This window comes from Ornithorhynchus anatinus, chromosome 7 (genome assembly GCF_004115215.2).
Source record: "Ornithorhynchus anatinus isolate Pmale09 chromosome 7, mOrnAna1.pri.v4, whole genome shotgun sequence".
NCBI lineage: Eukaryota > Metazoa > Chordata > Mammalia > Monotremata > Ornithorhynchidae > Ornithorhynchus > Ornithorhynchus anatinus.
In genome coordinates this window covers 13,423,432-13,441,556 of record NC_041734.1, presented here as the reverse complement: position 1 = coordinate 13,441,556, position 18,125 = coordinate 13,423,432, and the positions used below count along the sequence as shown (strand labels likewise).

Sequence of the window (18,125 nt, the reverse complement as noted above, 5' to 3'; positions counted from 1 at the left end):
TTGCCCCTTCCTACCTCTCCTCCCTTCTCTCTTTCTACCGCCCACCCCGCACGCTCCGCTCCTCCGCCGCCCACCTCCTCGCCGTCCCTCGGTCTCGCCTATCCCGCCGTCGACCCCTGGGTCACGTCCTCCCGCGGTCCTGGAACGCCCTCCCTCCTCACCTCCGCCAAACTGATTCTCTTTCCCTCTTCAAAACCTTACTTAAAAATCACCTCCTCCAAGAGGCCTTCCCAGACTGAGCTCCTCTTCCCCCTCTACTCCCTCTGCCATCCCCCCTTTACCTCTCCGCAGCTAAAGCCTCATTTTCCCCTTTTCCCTCTGCTCCTCCACCTCTCCCTTCCCATCCCCACAGCACTGTACTTGTCCGCTCAACTGTATATATTTTCGTTACCCTATTTATTTTGCTAATGAATTGTACATCGCCTTGATTCTATTTAGTTGCCATCGGTTTTTACGAGATGTTCTTCCCCTCGACGCTGTTTAGTGCCATTGTTCTTGTCTGTCCGTCTCCCCCGATTAGACTGTAAGCCCGTCAAACGGCAGGGACTGTCTCTATCTGTTGCCGACTTGTTCATCCCAAGCGCTTAGTACAGTGCTCTGCACATAGTAAGCGCTCAATAAATACGAATGAATGAATGAATGAATGAATGAATGAATGAATGAATGAATGAATGAATGAATGAATGGGCCTCAGTTCCCTCGTCTGTAAAAAGGGGATGAAGGCTTAAGAAATCCCAGTATCATTATTATGATTAGTAACTTCTCTGGGCAATAAATACGAATGAATGAATGAATGAATGAATGAATGAATGAATGAATGAATGAATGAATGGGCCTCAGTTCCCTCGTCTGTAAAACGGGGATGAAGGCTTAAGAAATCCCAGTATCATTATTATTAACTTCTCTGGGGAATAAAGATGAATGAATGAATGGGCCTCAGTTCCCTGGTCTGCAAAAGGGGGATGAAGACTTAACCATAGGGGCGGAGGAGGACGATGGCCCCGCCCCCCCCCCGGGCGCGCGCAGCCATTGGCGGGAAAAGGGGGCGGCCGGAGGACGGGGGGAGGGGGGGAACACGTGACCCCCTTTTGGCGCCAAAACGGTTGCGCTGTGCGGGTTGTGCTTCCCGAGCCGCCGCCGCGGAGCCGAGGTGAAGGGGCCCGGGCCGGCGGGGCGGAGGCGGGGAGGGCCGTGCTGGGCTGTTCTCTCTGACTGTGTCTCTGCGGGAACGTCTCTTGGCGTGTCTGCGTGTGTGTCCTCCTTGCCCCGCAGGTCCGCCGGCCGCTCCGTCATGTCCTCTCCGGCCTCCACCCCCAGCCGCAGGCGCGCCAAGCGCGGGAGGACCAGCAACCCTTCCACCCGTAAGCCCAACCTCCCCTTCCCCTTTCCCTTTCCCTCCCCGCAGCGTGGCTAGGAGAAACCGCGTGGCTCAGGGGCAAGAGCCCCGCGCTGGGAATTCAGAGGTCATGGGTTCGAATTCGGCCACTTGTCAGCAGGGGCCAGTCACTTCCCTGGGCCTCGGTGACCCCATCTGCAAAACGGGGATGAAGACTGGGAGCCCCACGTGGGACGGCCTGATCACCTCGTAGCCCCCCAGCGCTTAACAAAGACCATCCTCCCATCCCATAGAGAAGCCACATGGCTCAGTGGAAAGAGCCCCCGGCTGGGGAGTCAGAGGTCATGAGTCCGAATTCTGCCACTTGTCAGCTGGATGGCCTTGGGCCAGTCACTTCACTTCTCCGGGCCTCGGAGACCTCATCTGGAAAACGGGGATGAAGACGGAGAGCCCCACGTGGGACAGCCTGATCACCTTGTATTCCCCCAGCGCTTAGGACAGTGCTTTGCACATAGCGCTTAACAAATATCATATCAGCCCATCAAGATGCCACATGGCTTGGTGGCAAGAGCCCGGGCTTGGGAGTCAGAGGTCAAGGGTTCTAATTCCGCATCTGCCACTTGTCAGCTGGGTGACTTGGGGCCAGTCACTTCACTTCCCTGGGCCCCAGTGACCTCATCTGGAAAACGGGGATGAAGACTGGGAGCCCCACGTGAGACAGCCTGATCACCTTGTCCAAGCTTAGGACAGTGCTTGGCACATAGTAAGCGCTTAGCAAATACCATTGTTATTATTACCCCAGGGTTTAGAACAGTGCTTGGCAAAATAGTAAGCACATAACAAATACCATCATCACTGTTATTATTGGGGCTCTCGGTGTAACTGGAAACTCCCAGAGCCCGTGCATTTCTTTTGTGGTATTTAATAATAAAAATGGTGGTGGTAATTATGGTGTTTGCATACAAGCTCATTCAGTCAGTCATATTTATTGAGTGCTTACCGTGCGCAGAGCACTCTACTAAGCATTTGGGAGAGTACAGAAAAACAATAAACAGTCACATTCTCTGCCCACAGTGAGCTTGCAGTCTAGAGGAGGGGGAGACAGCCATCAATGCAAATAAAGTTGCAGAAATGTAAGTAGGTGCTGTGGGGCTGGGTGTGGGGAGGAGCAAAGGGAGCAAGTCAGGGTGACAAAGAAGATGTGTGAAAGCGGAAGATCGAAGTGGAAGATGGGGAAAAGCGGGGCTTCATCTGGAAAGGCCTCTTGGACATAGCCCCTGTCCCAAATAGGGGCTCACAGCCTCAATCCCAATTTTACAGATGAGGCCCGGAGAAGTGAAGTGATTTGACCAAGGTCACACAGCAGACAAGTGGTTGAGCCTGGGATTAGAACCCATGACCTGACTCCCAGGCCCGTGGTCTATCCAGTACACCTATTTGTTAATCACTTACTATTTGCTAAGCACTGAGCAAAGCGCTGGGGTAGATACAAGCTAATCAGGTTGGACACAGTCCATGCCCCACGTGGGACTCAGTCATAAACTTCATTTTACAGGTAAGAGAACTGAGCCGTAGAAAAGTAAAGTGACTTGCCCAGATCACACAGCAGACATATGATGGAGTCGGATTAGAACCCAGGTCCTCCTGACTCCCAGGCCCGAGCCTTATCTGCTAGGCATGCATTTGTTTTCAGACGCTTCACGAAACCTCCTCATCTGCTAACATTTTATGCAGCTGCCTGGTCTTACCCAAGGCACTTGCTCACAGCAAGAGTTGGAATGGAGAAAGAACACCATCAAAGCTGCACCATCCACCTAAAGGAAAACAGCGACAAGGGGATCGAGACACAAAATAGGCCGCATATCGGACAGCGTGCTTGGGCCACCAGGGAGACCACATTTTTATCTAAAATTTAAAAATTCACTCAACCAAGATCAGCACCACCGAGCTGTTTGAAAATATAAATACTCTCACCTCTTATTCCCCGCGCTATTGTGCAAATACATTGTATCCCTGATGCTTCAGTAATCACCCACTCAGAATGTAATAATAATAGTAATGTTGGTATTTGTTAAGCGCTTACTATGTGCCGAGCACTGTTCTAAGCGCTGGGGTAGACATAGGGGAATCAGGTTGTCCCACGTGGGGCTCACAGTCTTAATCCCCATTTGACAGATGAGGGAACTGAGGCGCAGAGAAGTGAAGTGACTTGCCCACAGTCACACAGCCGACAAGTGGCAGAGCTGGGATTCGAACTCATGAGCCCTGACTCCAAAGCCCGTGCTCTTGCCACTGAGCCACGCTGCTTCTCAGGTAGACGAGCTCCAGGGAGTTGGTTATTTAAATCAGATCGTTTCTCCTCTCTGCCTGGCAGCTCGCAGCGAAGATGCCAGGTCCCCTCCATCCCAGAGGCGTCGAGCCGAAGATTCCACATCCACGGGAGATTTACAGCCAATGCCCACTTCACCGGGTGCTGATATGCAGAGCCCTCCTCCTCAAGATGCTTTGTTTTCCAGCCCACCACAGTTCCGAGCTTCAGGTATGAGTCCCAAGGTCTTTGATTCAACAAAGACCATCATGTAGTTAATGATTGTAACTTTCTCAGGCCTGGATCGTCGGTGCCGTGGATAGGAGTTTTAAAAAAGGATTTACTGTCAGGAATGTTTATTCTGTTGTGTTTGGCCCCTACGTAGGAACTTCATTCTTTTACATTTCTAAGAAGGAGATACACAAATCGTTCTGTTTGCCAACTGGGAAAATTACATTTTACTGAAACATTCCAACTATTCTGCTACTAAAAATATGTAAAGAAGCCAAGTCTTCACGAATGTCAAAATCTTGGTTGGTTCGAGAAGTTTATTACATCCAGTTCTCCTATGCTGTGGGGGTTGTGTTCTTGCAGCCCCCAATATTAAAAGGAAAAGTCACAAGTAGTAATAACAGCTATGGTATAAAGTCCTCACTATGTGCCCAGTGCATAGATACAAGACAGTCAGCTCGGACGCAATCCCTGTCCCTCATGGGGTTCACAGTCTAAAACTGGAGAGAGAACAGGTGTTTTATCCCCATTTTCCAGATGTGAGACTGGAGACACAGAGAAGTTAAGTGACTTGCCTCAGGTCTGACCGCAGGTCACCTGGCTCCCAATCCCATGTCCTCTCCACCAGCCAAGCTGAACATATCCAAGGCTGAACAGGTGCACATATACACAAACCATTGCTTGTGGTCTCCAAATCTTTCCGTTTCCAAAGAGGATAGTTTGTCGGCCAAATGTCCCCTAGTTTTCTAAGAGCATTCTAGCCAAAATGTGAAGTGAAAAGTGTTCCAGGAGAACTCTCTTCTGTGTGATGTAGGTGTGTAGTTTCCCTAGAGCACAAGCAGTTTGCGGACAAGGAACGTATCACTTTATTCTGTCCTTCCAAAGATCCTAATTCAGTTCACTTCACTAAATGGCTGTTTAATAAATGCTGCTGCTACACAACTACTACTAAAAATGGATATGAGCCTTTATTTTCCATATCAGTCAATCGTATTTATTGAGCACATACTGTGGGCAGAACACTGTACTATGTCCTCTTCCCATCCATTGAAGGTGGCACAGTCTAAGTGTGCCTTCATTGTTTTTAGAAGTGGCATGCTGAATCTTTAGTAATGTGAGTTAGGCTGCCAACTGTTCTGTATTCTTCCTAGCACTTCATAACGTGCTCTGTACACAGTAAGCACTCCGTACCCTTAATTGCTTAATTATCCCACATATAGCTAGAGTCTTCTACAGTGTCTCCCAGGGCACAGACCACTGGTGAGTTGGTTTTTTTACGACCCCATTTTTATATTTCCTGAATTTTGTATTTTTCTTTGCATTTTGTGTTTGCATTTCAATCATGGGAAGGGGAAGAGAAACGAATCTCTTTCCAGTCGACTTCAACAATTTTTACCGACGACCTTCCTTGGGCAGAGCGTATCCTTTGCACTGTGAGAAATAGGATGAAAAAATGAGTCACGGGGTCTGTCGAAAAATAATTGTCTTTAAAAAATATGCAAAACTACAGAACACTGTCATGTAAAATCTCTTGTCTCAAAACTGTGAACAATAAGCACAACACAGTGACTTATATTAAATTAGTTGATCATGAATTAAGGAGACCGTTTTGAAGTAAAATTTTTATTTCAACATTTTTTTTCTTCAAAGTTAGGCTTGGACTTTTTTCTGTTCTTGAAGTTTTAGGACTGCGCTACTTTGATCTGTATTCGAATCAGTTTTGCACAGCTGGTGGGAGCCTGATTATTTCAGAAAGTTTTAGTCTTCTGTTACTCACCCCCTCATAATTTACAAATTCTCAAACCCCCCAGATTAAATATGTTCTGACTGGGGCAGGCATATACAAAAGAGGTCTGTTCTTGTTATAAAATGAATTCATGTTGGTTTCTTTTGTAGCTCTCCCTCTTGACTTTGACATTAGCTCACCTTTGACCTATGGTACTCCCAGTTCACGAGTAGAAGGAACACCAAGAAGTGGTGTGCGTGGAACTCCTGTTAGACAGAGACCAGATCTTGGGTCTGCCAGGAAGGGAAGGCAGGTGGACCTCCACTCTGATGGGGTAAGTATAGGGTTAATATTCTATTCATTTATTCCTATATGGTAAGTGATAATTTTGACTAGAACTGTGATTTTTTTTTCCCCTCCTTGTAGCCAGCGGCAGACGATATAATAACAAGTGAACAGACTCTTGGCCAAAAACTTGTCATTTGGGGAACAGATGTTAATGTGGCTACCTGCAAAGAAAATTTTCAGGTATGCTAATTGGAAATGATTTTTCTGGCTTTGAACTCTTTTAAACTCTTTGAACACTTCAGTTTGTCTTTTCGCCATAGTTTATCTGCATGGAGATTTATTACTATTGTTTAGAAAGAGGGAAAGTATGAAGGGATTATAAATATACTCAAAACCTAGGTGCTGGTTTACCTTGGTGTGCTGTATTTGTAAGTATGAGAATTCCAAAATTAAAGTGCATTTGACCAATTTTCTTTTCTTCCAATTGTAAAGCGATTTCTTCAACGTTTTATTGACCATCATGCTAAAGAAGAGGAGAATGTTGGCTTGGATCCTAATGAGCCACTCTATATGCAGAGACTCAATGAGGTAATGAGCTTTCTGGTGCATCTGAAGGATATGTACTCTGTTATTCTGTCTATTTAACTTGTTCATTTGTCTTACAGATCAATGTGATCGGGGAACCATTTTTAAATGTGAATTGTGAACATATAAAATCATTTGACAAAAATCTGTACAGACAGCTGATCTCCTATCCACAGGTAAAAGGGGCCACTTAAAGTTTAGAGATTGATTTTACTCCTTTGATTTTCCTGATGTTTGAAGATATGTGAATTCATTTTTCAGGATCTTTTGATTAAAAAGGGAAGACTATATCTGTGTAAGTGGGAGTGAAGCAGTCTGGCCAGGTGGAAAGAGCCCAGTTTTGGGTTCTAATCCTAGCTTCACTGTTTACCTGCAGTGTGACCGTAGGGAAATCACTTAAACTCAGTGCCTCAGTTCCCTCATCTGCAAAATAGAGATTCATGATCTGTTCTCCCTCCCACTTGGGACCTGATTTATCTTGTGTCTATCCCAGTGCTTAGTGCAGGGCTTAGCATATAGTATGCACTGAACAAATACCACAGTCATTATCATAATTGTAAGCCTGGTAAATGACTAAAATCCCTTAAACTCACCCAGATTTAAAAGTGTTAATAGTCAAAAAGTATTTGAATGCCTACACAAGAATGCCTACTCAAGAATTGAAAAGGTGATCCTTTTAACTGGATATTTATATTACTCAAGGCACATATTACTGCTAACACCATCTACTGATGGAATAGGCCCAGTTCTCTATTTCTAAATTTCTTTTTCCAAATTAAGTAAACCAAAATCTCAAGGTCATGAATTCATTTTGTGCAGGAAGTAATCCCAACATTCGACATGGCTGTTAATGAAGTCTTCTTTGATCGATTTCCGGACTCAATATTAGAACATCAGATCCAAGTAAGACCATTCAATGCATTGAAGACCAGGAACATGAGAAGCCTGAACCCAGAAGGTATAGTAAGTTGAGAATCAATCAATCAAATGTATCAATTGAGCGCTTACTGTATGCAGAATACTGTATTAAGCTCTTGGGAGAGTACAATACAACAGAGTATTCCCTGCCCACAATAAGCTTATAGTCTAGGGTGGGGAGACAAATTAATATAAATAATTTATAACAATTTAGAGCTATGTACATGAGTGCTGCGGGGCTGGGGTGGGTGGGGGCGTTGGAGGAAGTGCGAATACCAAGTGTCCAAAGGGTACTGATAAAAGTAAATAGATGATGCAGAAGGGAGAGAGACTGGGAGGAAAGGAGGACTTCTTGAAATCAAGAATCAAGAAGGGCTTCTTGAAAGAGATGAGACCTTAACCAAGTGCTTAGCTATGAGCAGAGCACTGTTCTCAGTGCTTTGGAGAGTACAGTGCAATAGAGTGGGAGCCCATGAGGAGCTTACAGTTGAGAGGGTGAGAACAGACATCGAAATGGTAGAGTAATAATAATAATAATAATGTTGGTATTTGTTAAGCGCTTACTATGTGCCGAGCACTGTTCTAAGCGCTGGGGTAGACACAGGGGAATCAGGATGTCCCACGTGGGGCTCACACTCTTAATCCCCATTTTACAGATGAGGTAACTGAGGCACAGAGAAGTTAAGTGACTTGCCCACAGTCACAGCTGACAAGTGGCAGAGCTGGGATTCGAACTCATGACCTCTGACTCCAAAGCCCGTGCTCTTTCCACTGTATAGGGCTATGTAGATAAGTGCTGTGGAGCTGGGAGTGGATGAATATCAAGTGCACAGGCAGTGCAGAGGGATGGGCTGGGGAGTAGTATTAAGCACTTACTGTGTGCAGAGCACCATGGGGAGTACTCCTGGAGTGTCAGGCTTCCATTTAGGGTCATCTTGGGGGACCTAGTTTAGGCTGTAGCGGGACCTACGCTTAGATATTTCCTATTGGAGTTTTCCCCAGGGCTGGAGAAGTTTCAGCATCTCCCAACCTCATTAACCCACCTCTCCTTGGGAGTCCCCAAACCAGGAGCCATGTCCAACCTACACCGGGAGTGGGCCCCCACACCTTCTGAACCATAGGCTGCAGGGAGTTTCAGGGTGTGGGGAGGAAATCACCCAGCCAACTGGCTGGATCCCAGCTTTTGGAAAACCTTCACTGGCAGGGAAAGTCAGTGAAATGCTGGGCGACTGCCCTTCGCAGTACATCACAGATTTTGAGCCTTAAAATAGTATCACAACTCCATATCAATCAGTGGTATTGAGCGCTTACTGTGTGCAGAGCCCTGAATTAAGCACTTGAGAGAGTACAGCAGAATATAGTTAGCGGTCACATTCACTACTCAACTTACAGTCTAGAGAATAGAAGGTGGATGGCTTAGTGAAGCATTGACTCAGTGGTAGTTTTCTGTGTGTGTGCCAGAACCCAGAGCTGAACTACAGAACGCTCCCCCCCGGTCCCCACCCACATTTATAGGGTACTGTGCTCATGTGGAAATTAGTATTTGTCCTGATTTTATTTCGTTTTTATGTTGTAGATATTGACCAGCTTATCACAATCAGTGGCATGGTGATCAGATCATCCCAGCTAATTCCTGAGATGCAAGAAGCATTCTTCCAGTGTCAAGTTTGTGCCTTCACCACAAGAGTTGAAATCGATCGTGGCCGGATTTCTGAACCATCTGTGTGCAAGCACTGCAATACCACCCACAGCATGGCACTGATACACAATCGCTCCATGTTCTCCGACAAACAGATGGTATGTCGCTTGCATTTCTTGCTCTGGTAAAGACCTTCTTGAGAGTTCAAGCTGCATGAACAGTCCAAATTTTAGTCTGTTTTAAAGAAATACAATTTTATTTGCTGTAACGGGGTGTCTCTCATTAAATGGACAGAGCTAAACCTTAGCTTCCTAGTAGCTCTACTTGTCTCTCTTTCTGCCTGACAATCATCTTTATTGAGTTCTTATTGTGTGCATAGCACTGTACTAAGAGCTTGGGAGAGTACAATATAACCGAGCTGGAAGACACAATCCCTGCCCACAACAAGCTTACGGTCTAGAAGGGGATACAGTCTATAGCCTTTCTCTTTAAATATGTCAGTTGGGTGGGATTTTCCCCTGTGCTCCCTCCATTCATTTGCCACCCTCAGCTCTCCACATGTTGTGTTGCTTCATAAAGGACTTGCAAGTTAATGAAAGCTTTCTTAGTCCTAGTGTAAAGCAAAAACTTCTGGTTAGCAGTAGAGGGAGGTGGGGGGGAACATATAAGAACCATTGCACATAAAAAGGACACCCCATGAAAAATGGAGAAGGTAAGTACAATGCGTGTATTTATTTATCACAAATTATGAAGTAGTGGGGGCTGGTTAATTCATTTTTTAATGTAATAATTCTAGCAACCCCAGAATTTCATTTTGAATATCCAGATGAGTAGATTTTTATAGAATCATTGTCTCAGCTTCCCTCCATAAAACTAAGAAATGATGTTTCTTAAATGTTTGTTAATGGTAATTAATAAGCAATGCCCTCTCTTCTGCCAGATCAAACTGCAGGAGTCTCCTGAAGATATGCCAGCAGGACAGACTCCTCATACTGTCGTACTTTTTGCTCACAATGATTTGGTTGATAAAGTTCAGCCAGGTGATCGAGTTAATGTTACAGGTAATAGGCTTGTGACCTTTTTTATTAAAATTAGTTTTAAAAATCTAGGGTGCTGGTGATCATATTTTATAAGTTTGTGGTGAGTATGAATTGAATGAAGTTATCTGTTTGTTGCCTGGTTTTAAAAGTATTTCCCTGGTGTTCTACATGCAAGTAGTTTTCCAAGTTTTATTCATCTTATTTTCGAGTACTTAGAACAGGGCTTGGCACATAGTAAGAGCTTAACAAATACCATCATCATCATTAGAAAGCAAAGAGATCCATGGTAAAAGTGCAATCTAATAGAAAGTGTACTAGAAAACTTTTCAAATTGCTATTTTCAGTTACTATCAGGTGAATTTTGGTGATAGGCATTGGTCAATTAGGAATTTTTGTGAACTACCCTGAAGTCTCTGAAGTCCTTACTGAAAGGAATGGAGTCCATTTGGAAGCTCCTTAGTAGTTTCTTTCTTTGGAAAAGATTTATTTTTTATTCCATCGTGAAGTACATGGGATATAGCTAAGATACTAAAAGTCAAAATAACACTTTCATTTTTGAGAGTAGGTTGTTTGGTCATTGTGGCCAGTAAGACATTTTTTTCTCTCTGTTGACAGCTGCCTCTTTTAAATCGGGACAAAATATAGCTACATTTTCTAAAATGAGTCAGAAGTAATTCCTTTTTTGGAAAAATAAATGTTTTGAGCTTTTTTTATGTATGAAGTAAAAATGATAGTACGCTTTGGGCTTTTTGACCAAGTTACGTGACTTTGGAATTTGGTATCATTTGATAATTGCTACAAAAAGTGTACTAGACAGTCTCTATGACATCATTTTCCTGCTTGTCTTGTCTCATGCTGTCGAGTCATCTCCGACCCATAGGGACACCATGGAAACCTCTCTCCCAGAACGCCCCACCTCCATCTGCAATAGTGCCGGTAGTGTATCCATAGAGTTTTCTTGGAAAAAACCTGGAAGTGGTTTACTGTTGCCTCCTTCTTCCACACAGTAAACTTGTCTCCACCCTCGGCTCTCTACCATGCCACTGCTGCCCAGCACAGGGGAGTCTTGACTTTTAGCAGATTGCCTTCCACTTTCTAGTCACTGGCCAAACTAGGAGTGGAATGGGTATGCCTCTGCTTGACTCTCCCTCCCCTACTCAAGACTGGTAGAGTTCTGGAAACCCTCCAATTGCAACCCTGAGAGGGTGACCTTCCAGCTAGTTAAAGTAATCTTTTGAGAGCACTAATTTGAGCTGACGTAGATGTCAAAGTTTCCAAGCAGTAGCATCCTATTGTGACTTCTGATCAGCTCCAGGTTCTACCTAGTTGTCAACTGTTCCCTGGGAGCGCTAGCAAGTTCCCAAGGTAAGCCAGGACTAGAGGTATTTGGTTTCACAGATGTTAATCCCATCTGCACTGTGCAGTTCCTGCTATCTTTAATGAGGGATCGCTCATTAGGTTTTGCATTAAGCAGATTCGGGCCACAGAACCCTGAAATTTTTTCATGCATGGTCTGCCATCTCTACATTGTGTGCTGATTGCTCTTTCTCTTCAGGTATCTACAGAGCCGTTCCTATTCGAGTCAATCCAAGAATGAGCAATGTAAAATCTGTCTATAAGACTCACATCGATGTCATTCATTACCGCAAGACTGATGCAAAACGTCTGCACGGCCTGGACGAAGAGGCTGAGCAGAAACTTTTTTCGGAGAAGCGAGTGGAAATGTTGAAGGAGCTCTCCCGGAAACCAGACATTTATGAGAGACTCGCCTCAGCTCTGGCTCCAAGCATTTATGAACATGAAGATATCAAGAAGGTAAATCTTTCACTGAAATTGTGTTTGATCGGGCCCGAGAAACGGGGATGCAGGATTTGTATGTATCACTGGGAAATGGATGTAAATCGGGCGAGGCCTAAAGCTTCAAGGAGCAAACTGACAAAAACTCTATTGCACTTCTTGGATTTTATGAAGTCTTGTCTTTCTTCAGGGAATTTTACTTCAGCTGTTTGGGGGAACAAGGAAGGATTTTAGTCACACCGGAAGGGGCAACTTTAGGGCCGAGATCAATATCCTTCTCTGTGGTGATCCTGGCACCAGTAAGTCACAGCTGCTGCAGTATGTCTACAACCTTGTGCCCAGGGGCCAGTACACATCTGGAAAAGGCTCTAGTGCAGTTGGTCTTACTGCTTATGTGACGAAAGATCCAGAAACACGACAGTTGGTCTTGCAAACAGGTGCTCTGGTCTTGAGCGATAATGGTATTTGCTGCATTGATGAGTTCGATAAGATGAATGAGAGCACAAGATCAGTTCTGCATGAAGTAATGGAACAGCAAACCCTCTCCATTGCCAAGGTAAGGTGTGAGTGGGATTTAGGATCATAGCCTGCTAGAATTAGTGCCACAACTTTCTTCTCTGATTCTGCTTGAAAAACTGAGCCAAGTTATGGATTCTGGAGACTTTTATAAATGTATGAAGAGGCAATTGCATTTTCCAGCTTTCCTTGCCTTCCTTGCTCCAATTAACTCAGCTTTTTAGCTTGGTTTGTTTTATACAGTGTTAATCTCTCTGGGGTTCTCTTGGAATGTCACTAAAATCTCTTTCCTTTCCACAGGCTGGAATTATTTGTCAGCTCAATGCACGCACTTCAGTGCTGGCAGCAGCGAATCCTATAGAATCCCAGTGGAATCCTAAGAAAACAACCATTGAAAACATCCAGCTTCCCCATACATTGTTATCAAGGTACTGCACAAAAGATTCCGATGAACTAGCTAGCAGATTGATTCGTTGTCCTTTCTGTATAAGTAAAGGAATTGTTTTTAGAGTTCAATAGATTAATAGTACTTTTTATAATCAACTTAGAATAACACTTCATCGATGGATTTTGCTCAAGGAAAAGCTGATTTGAGAAGCGAAAAGAGCACAGGCCTCGGACTCAGGAGGACCTGGGTTTTAATGGCAGCTCGCCGCTTATCTGCTGTGTGACCTTGGGCAAGTCACAGTGCCTGGCATTTAGCAAGCACTTAACAAATACCTTTAATGCCACATTTTACATAGTTCCTATCTTTGCTGAACTCCAAGAGGACGTTTGATTCTAACTGAAATATGCTAAGTAGTTTTTAATGAATTTTAGATGATAAAAAATTACTTCATTTTTTTGCTGCCTCTGATGAAAATTCAAGTAATATTTCAATCTGGGGAGGAATGCTGGGCCCACCATCTTTTGAAGATGGAGTTTGACCATTAAGAAGTGGTGAACCATTCACTACCAGGGGAGCTCTGGGGAAGGTGAACTGTAGCAGGAGGGCTGAAATAAATATGGCGCAGCGTGGCTCAGTGGAAAGAGCGTGGGCTTGGGAGTCAGAGGTCATGGGTTCGAATCCTGGGATCTGCCACTCGTCAGCTGTGTGACTGTGGGCAAGTCACTTAACTTCTCTGAGCCTCAGTTCCCTCATCTGTAAAATGGGGATTAAGACTGTGAGCCTCAAGTGAGACAACCTGATTACCCTGTATCTACACCAACGCTTAGAACAGTGCTCTGCACATAGCACTTAACAAATGCCAACATTATTATTATTATGGCGGAAGTGATGAGAACTTGTTTAGCAATCAAAGATCCAAGAAAGTACCTGCCTCTTAGTGATGCCTGCCTGTCTCTAGACCCTAATAGCATAGGTGGTGCCCTCACTGTCACTGTGGCAGGGACAGCAGTGAGCAGCTTAGTACAGTGCTTTGCACATAGTAAGCGCTCAATAAATACGGTTGAGTGAATGAACAGGGAGCTGCAGCAAAGTGTGGACCAGGTCTAGGTTTTTTTGCGGGGGGGGGGAGTTGTGGGGATTGGGTTTTTTTATATTCAGTATTAAAGTAGCAGTTTCTGTATTATTGATGAATGGAGACAGCAAGACTGTAAAGTCAATTTTTTGTGTGTTTAATTCCAGGTTTGATTTGATTTTTCTAATGTTGGATCCACGTGATGAAGCCTATGATAGACGGCTTGCTCACCATTTGGTGGCTTTGTACTACCAGAGTGAAGAGCAGATGGAAGAAGAGTTCATGGATATGGCAGTGTTGAAAGATTATATTGCCTATGCTCATAGTTCTGTGATGCCTAGACTGAGTGAAGAAGCAAGTCAGGCCCTAATTGAGGTAACACACTTATTTTCTATTACTAGAAATTATTTTGTAACAGATATAGACCTTTTGGGGTTTTTTTTTCTCCCCAAGGAGCTTCTGTTTGTTTTACAAATTTATTTTGAGGTAAGGAGGAGGGTAAGGAATTTAATGATGTGAAGATTATGAAAAAGCACCTTTTAAAACAACCGCTACATGCATACTAAAATAATGGGCATGGCCATTGTGATTTTTCCTGTAGTGCTCTATGTCCACTTCTTGAGAACATAGTTGAGGCAGTAAATATGGAATCTCATTTAGTTATTCCAGTAGTAAAACCTCACAACGTTTTGGCCTCTGTCCATATGCTGGGTATAGCAGGATTTGAGTGAATTATTTATGGATATTACAAAGGCCCCTTTACCTCTTAGGTTCGGATAATAACCTATTCTTGGCGTTTCTTGATGAGGGGATATAAGGTATGAGGAAGAAGAAATGTCTCATCTGTAAGAGTCATGGACATATGTTCTGAAGACAGTTAGTGGCCAAAGGGATGAAAATAAAGCCAGTATTTTAAAAGTACTCAGTCTGATCTAACTTAAATTTATCCTGTGATTATGTTACTAAAGGAAACTGAGCATATTATGTCAAATGCATCATTTAAAATCCAGTAGAAACCGATTATCTTGGTGGAACTTTCCAGAGGTCTGCCCTATAGTCCACAGCGTATGCTAGGTACTTTAGTGAATGAACGTATAACTGACTGATCTAAACATGCTGTGATCATCAGGTGGTAGTATAGCAGGGAGGCCTGGTTATGTTCCCCAATTTTGTTCAGTCTTGTAAATTCTGAAGCAAGAAGTGGGAGCTCGTCTAAACTGGCCTCAGTTTAAGAGAACCAGTACATTCGGATAACCAGTTTTCCTCGATCCTTGAGAATGTGATGCTGTAGTTTGAAAAAGATAACGGGGGTTGTTTTCTTCTTTTATCCGAATCAGGCTTATGTGGACATGAGGAAGATAGGCAGTGGCAGAGGAATGGTTTCTGCCTATCCTCGTCAGCTGGAGTCATTGATTCGTTTAGCAGAGGCTCATGCTAAAGTGCGCTTTTCAAGTAAAGTAGAAGCAATTGATGTTGAAGAAGCAAAACGTCTCCATCGAGAGGCTCTAAAGCAGTCTGCTACCGACCCAAGGACTGGCATCGTGGATATATCCATTCTTACTACAGGTGGGTTTTATATAGACACTGGATTCATTTGACCATCCTGTGCGATCCTGCTGAGATAGAATCTATCGTAACATAAGCTAATCCATTTTAGACACCTCTCCTCCCCTTCCCCCATCTGGCCCATCTCCCATCCACACATGTTGATTGAAGTTTAGGGATTCAATGAAAATTCATATGCTCTTTTTTATTTTAAAGATTTATGCAGTGCAATGCATATTTCGTATTCAACAGCACTCATTTAGTATTTTTAACTCTAGAAGAGAGCATTGCTTTAGAATAAACTGAGCCGTCTTGATCATCAGCCGCTCTTTTCTATTTTCTCATTAGTGTAAAAGGATTCTATGATGCACATAGTTAAAAATCCAATGAGTTGCTCTCCTGTAGGAGAAAAAAACCTCTTTAAGCTCATTCATTTCCCTCAGATGGAATTTTTTTGAAGGTTGGAGGCAGTCAACTTTGAAATTTGAGGTTGAAGTTCAACTAAATTCAATTTGTCGAAGCTCAGCCTTTGGGAGTGCATGATGCCTACATTGACTGGGCACAGCATAATGTGTAGATAGGAAAAAAGGTTATTTTAATTGAGATTTGAAACCAGTCACCTTAAGTGTCTATTTTAGGTTATTGCCTTAATTTTTAAATTGCCCTTAATAGGAATGAGCGCCACTTCACGTAAACGCAAGGAAGAACTAGCAGAAGCATTGAAGAAGCTTATTCAGTCCAAAGGCAAAACCCCAGCTCTAAAATATCAGCAACTTTTTGAAGATATCCGGGGGCAGTCTGACATAGTAAGTGTTTTGGATGTGGTTTTAATATCATTTATTTTCTTTTAATTGCATTAAAAGTCATCTCTTGAAAACCTGGGGTCAGGAGATAAAGTTAGTGTTTGTAAATAACACATGAAAGGATTTCTTCCTAAGAATTTTAACACCAGCCAAAGGATCCAGTGCATTAGGAAGCTTTCTGCGATAATATGAGTAGTTTGCTGTTTTTAAAATAAAAATACCTCTTTTCCTCTCCCAAGGCTATTACTAAAGAAATGTTTGAAGAAGCACTTCGAGCCTTAGCAGATGATGACTTCTTGACTGTGACTGGAAAGACTGTTCGATTGCTCTGAAGAAATATTTGCTATTGTGCCATATGGTTCTACTTTTCTGCAAGTACATGTCCTCAGGCATCTCACTTGTTTGGATAAATGTTGCTCTTGTCAAATCGATAGACACATCAGCCAACACCATTGCCATTCATGTAAATAAGTAGATTCCTGAGACTGTTTCATTTTCCTAACCTTTTCATATAAATTAGATGTCAATTTTGAAATTGAAGTGCTTATTTTAATAAAACATGACAGCTGACATTAGCCTTTTTACACGCACAACTACCTGTGGGCTTTTTTTTAATCTTAAAAGTACTGAGCACAAATGTGGGTTGGTGTTGATCAGTCTTTGCAAACTACATTAAACGTTCCTCCATAGTGTGCAGCTTATATCAAATGTTCCTCTAAAAGGAAAATTACATCTTGTGATGAGTCATTCTGAAATAAAATCCACTGCATATACTTGATTTGAGTATGTTACTAGAAAAAAGAAAAGCGGAATTTTCATGTCCTCTTCGACATATTCATGTGTATTCTCAAATTTGTATACAAACAGCTGGGATGTGTGTGTCTGTGAACAGTTTGTTGAAATTCATCTTTTAAGATGATGCTGGGTTTTATGCCCTGTCATGTCGTTCTGTCATCTACTGTCCTAGTGTTGATTTTTTTTTTTGGAAGTATTGATGGGATTACATTAACCTGCTTACATTTTTTTAGTTTCTCATCCCTATCCTATTTGTCCTGGAGCAGATTGATCAAGGTGACTATTAAGAGGTTGGTAGACAGGGCCTTTACAGCCTCGTATGCAGCAGGAAGCTATCTTGCCTAAAACTTGGTACTATAAATATTCTATTGTATCAGTTCAATTCATTTGATAGTATTTATTGACCATGTACCGTGTGCAGGCTACTATGCTCATTCTCGAGATCACAATATAAAAAGTAAAGGACTTTGCCCCTGCCTTTGAGGATCTTACAAGATAGTGGGGGATAGACTTTTAAATATCAGTCCAGTAACTATAGAAATAAAGGAAGATGGATCAATGAAGATTGGTTGGGCAGAAGAGAGTGATTCCAAATTTTCAGGTCAGTATGATTGCTGACCTTTCCGTTTGTTTTCTGATCACTTAAATAGAAAATTACTGCAAAATTGGAGAAAAGGAGCAAGTTAATGTGAATTTTTTTCTGTGAATGTTCTTGATTATATCGTTAGCTAAAAGGATGTTATAAAATCACTGCCGTTATTCAGAGCACCAGAAGAAAGTCGTAAAATAACATCCCGAATCACAGGTAATAAAATAATAATCAAAGTTATTTATTGTGAGAACTGGGTGTTGTGACTCTTAGATTGACAAAGCCTTCCTTCTCTGTACTCAGTCCTGTACCAAACGCCCCCGTTTGCCAAAGGGTGTGGGGAATCCCAAAAGCATGCCAGCTGCTTGGTTGACCAGTACAGGTGGGGGCCTTCACTCTAAACTCTGACTAGACAAACAGGTAGCCAAGCTATAACAAAAAAAGTAGTAAAATAGGCAGGAAAACCTCAGATTAATTTGGGTTCGGTAAAGACCTAGTTTTGGGGGGTGCAAATTGTTCTTCGGCCAAACTAGGAAGAGAGGAAAGAAT

General features: G+C 43.1%; 1 protein-coding gene and 1 non-coding gene across 2 annotated transcripts; one reads left to right on the top strand and one right to left on the bottom strand.

The window, feature by feature from the left end:
• The first annotated feature begins 1,103 nt into the window (after positions 1–1,103).
• Positions 1,104–16,970, top strand: MCM4 (minichromosome maintenance complex component 4). Its single transcript, XM_001515463.5, has 17 exons — positions 1,104–1,150; positions 1,273–1,361; positions 3,711–3,875; positions 5,772–5,935; positions 6,028–6,129; positions 6,382–6,477; positions 6,555–6,650; positions 7,294–7,432; positions 8,969–9,189; positions 9,972–10,092; positions 11,627–11,886; positions 12,059–12,424; positions 12,685–12,812; positions 14,012–14,219; positions 15,182–15,410; positions 16,062–16,195; positions 16,432–16,970. Exons 2-17 carry the CDS (start codon positions 1,292–1,294, stop codon positions 16,522–16,524), a joined length of 2,592 nt encoding a protein of 863 aa, XP_001515513.1. The 5' UTR covers positions 1,104–1,150; positions 1,273–1,291; the 3' UTR covers positions 16,525–16,970.
• On the bottom strand, positions 11,141–11,278 carry LOC114813499. Its single transcript, XR_003761216.1, has one exon. It is a non-coding gene; the product is annotated as a small nucleolar RNA SNORA7 (small nucleolar RNA).
• Positions 16,971–18,125: the final 1,155 nt, after the last annotated feature.

Excerpts from the sequence above, each read along its gene's own strand:
- MCM4 (XM_001515463.5), top strand. The coding sequence starts at position 1,292 with ATGTCCTCTCCGGCCTCCACCCCCAGCCGCAGGCGCGCCAAGCGCGGG. Across the intron at positions 12,813-14,011 it reads CCCCATACATTGTTATCAAG|GTTTGATTTGATTTTTCTAA; the intron begins GTACTGCACAAA and ends GTTTAATTCCAG. Across the intron at positions 15,411-16,061 it reads TATATCCATTCTTACTACAG|GAATGAGCGCCACTTCACGT; the intron begins GTGGGTTTTATA and ends TGCCCTTAATAG.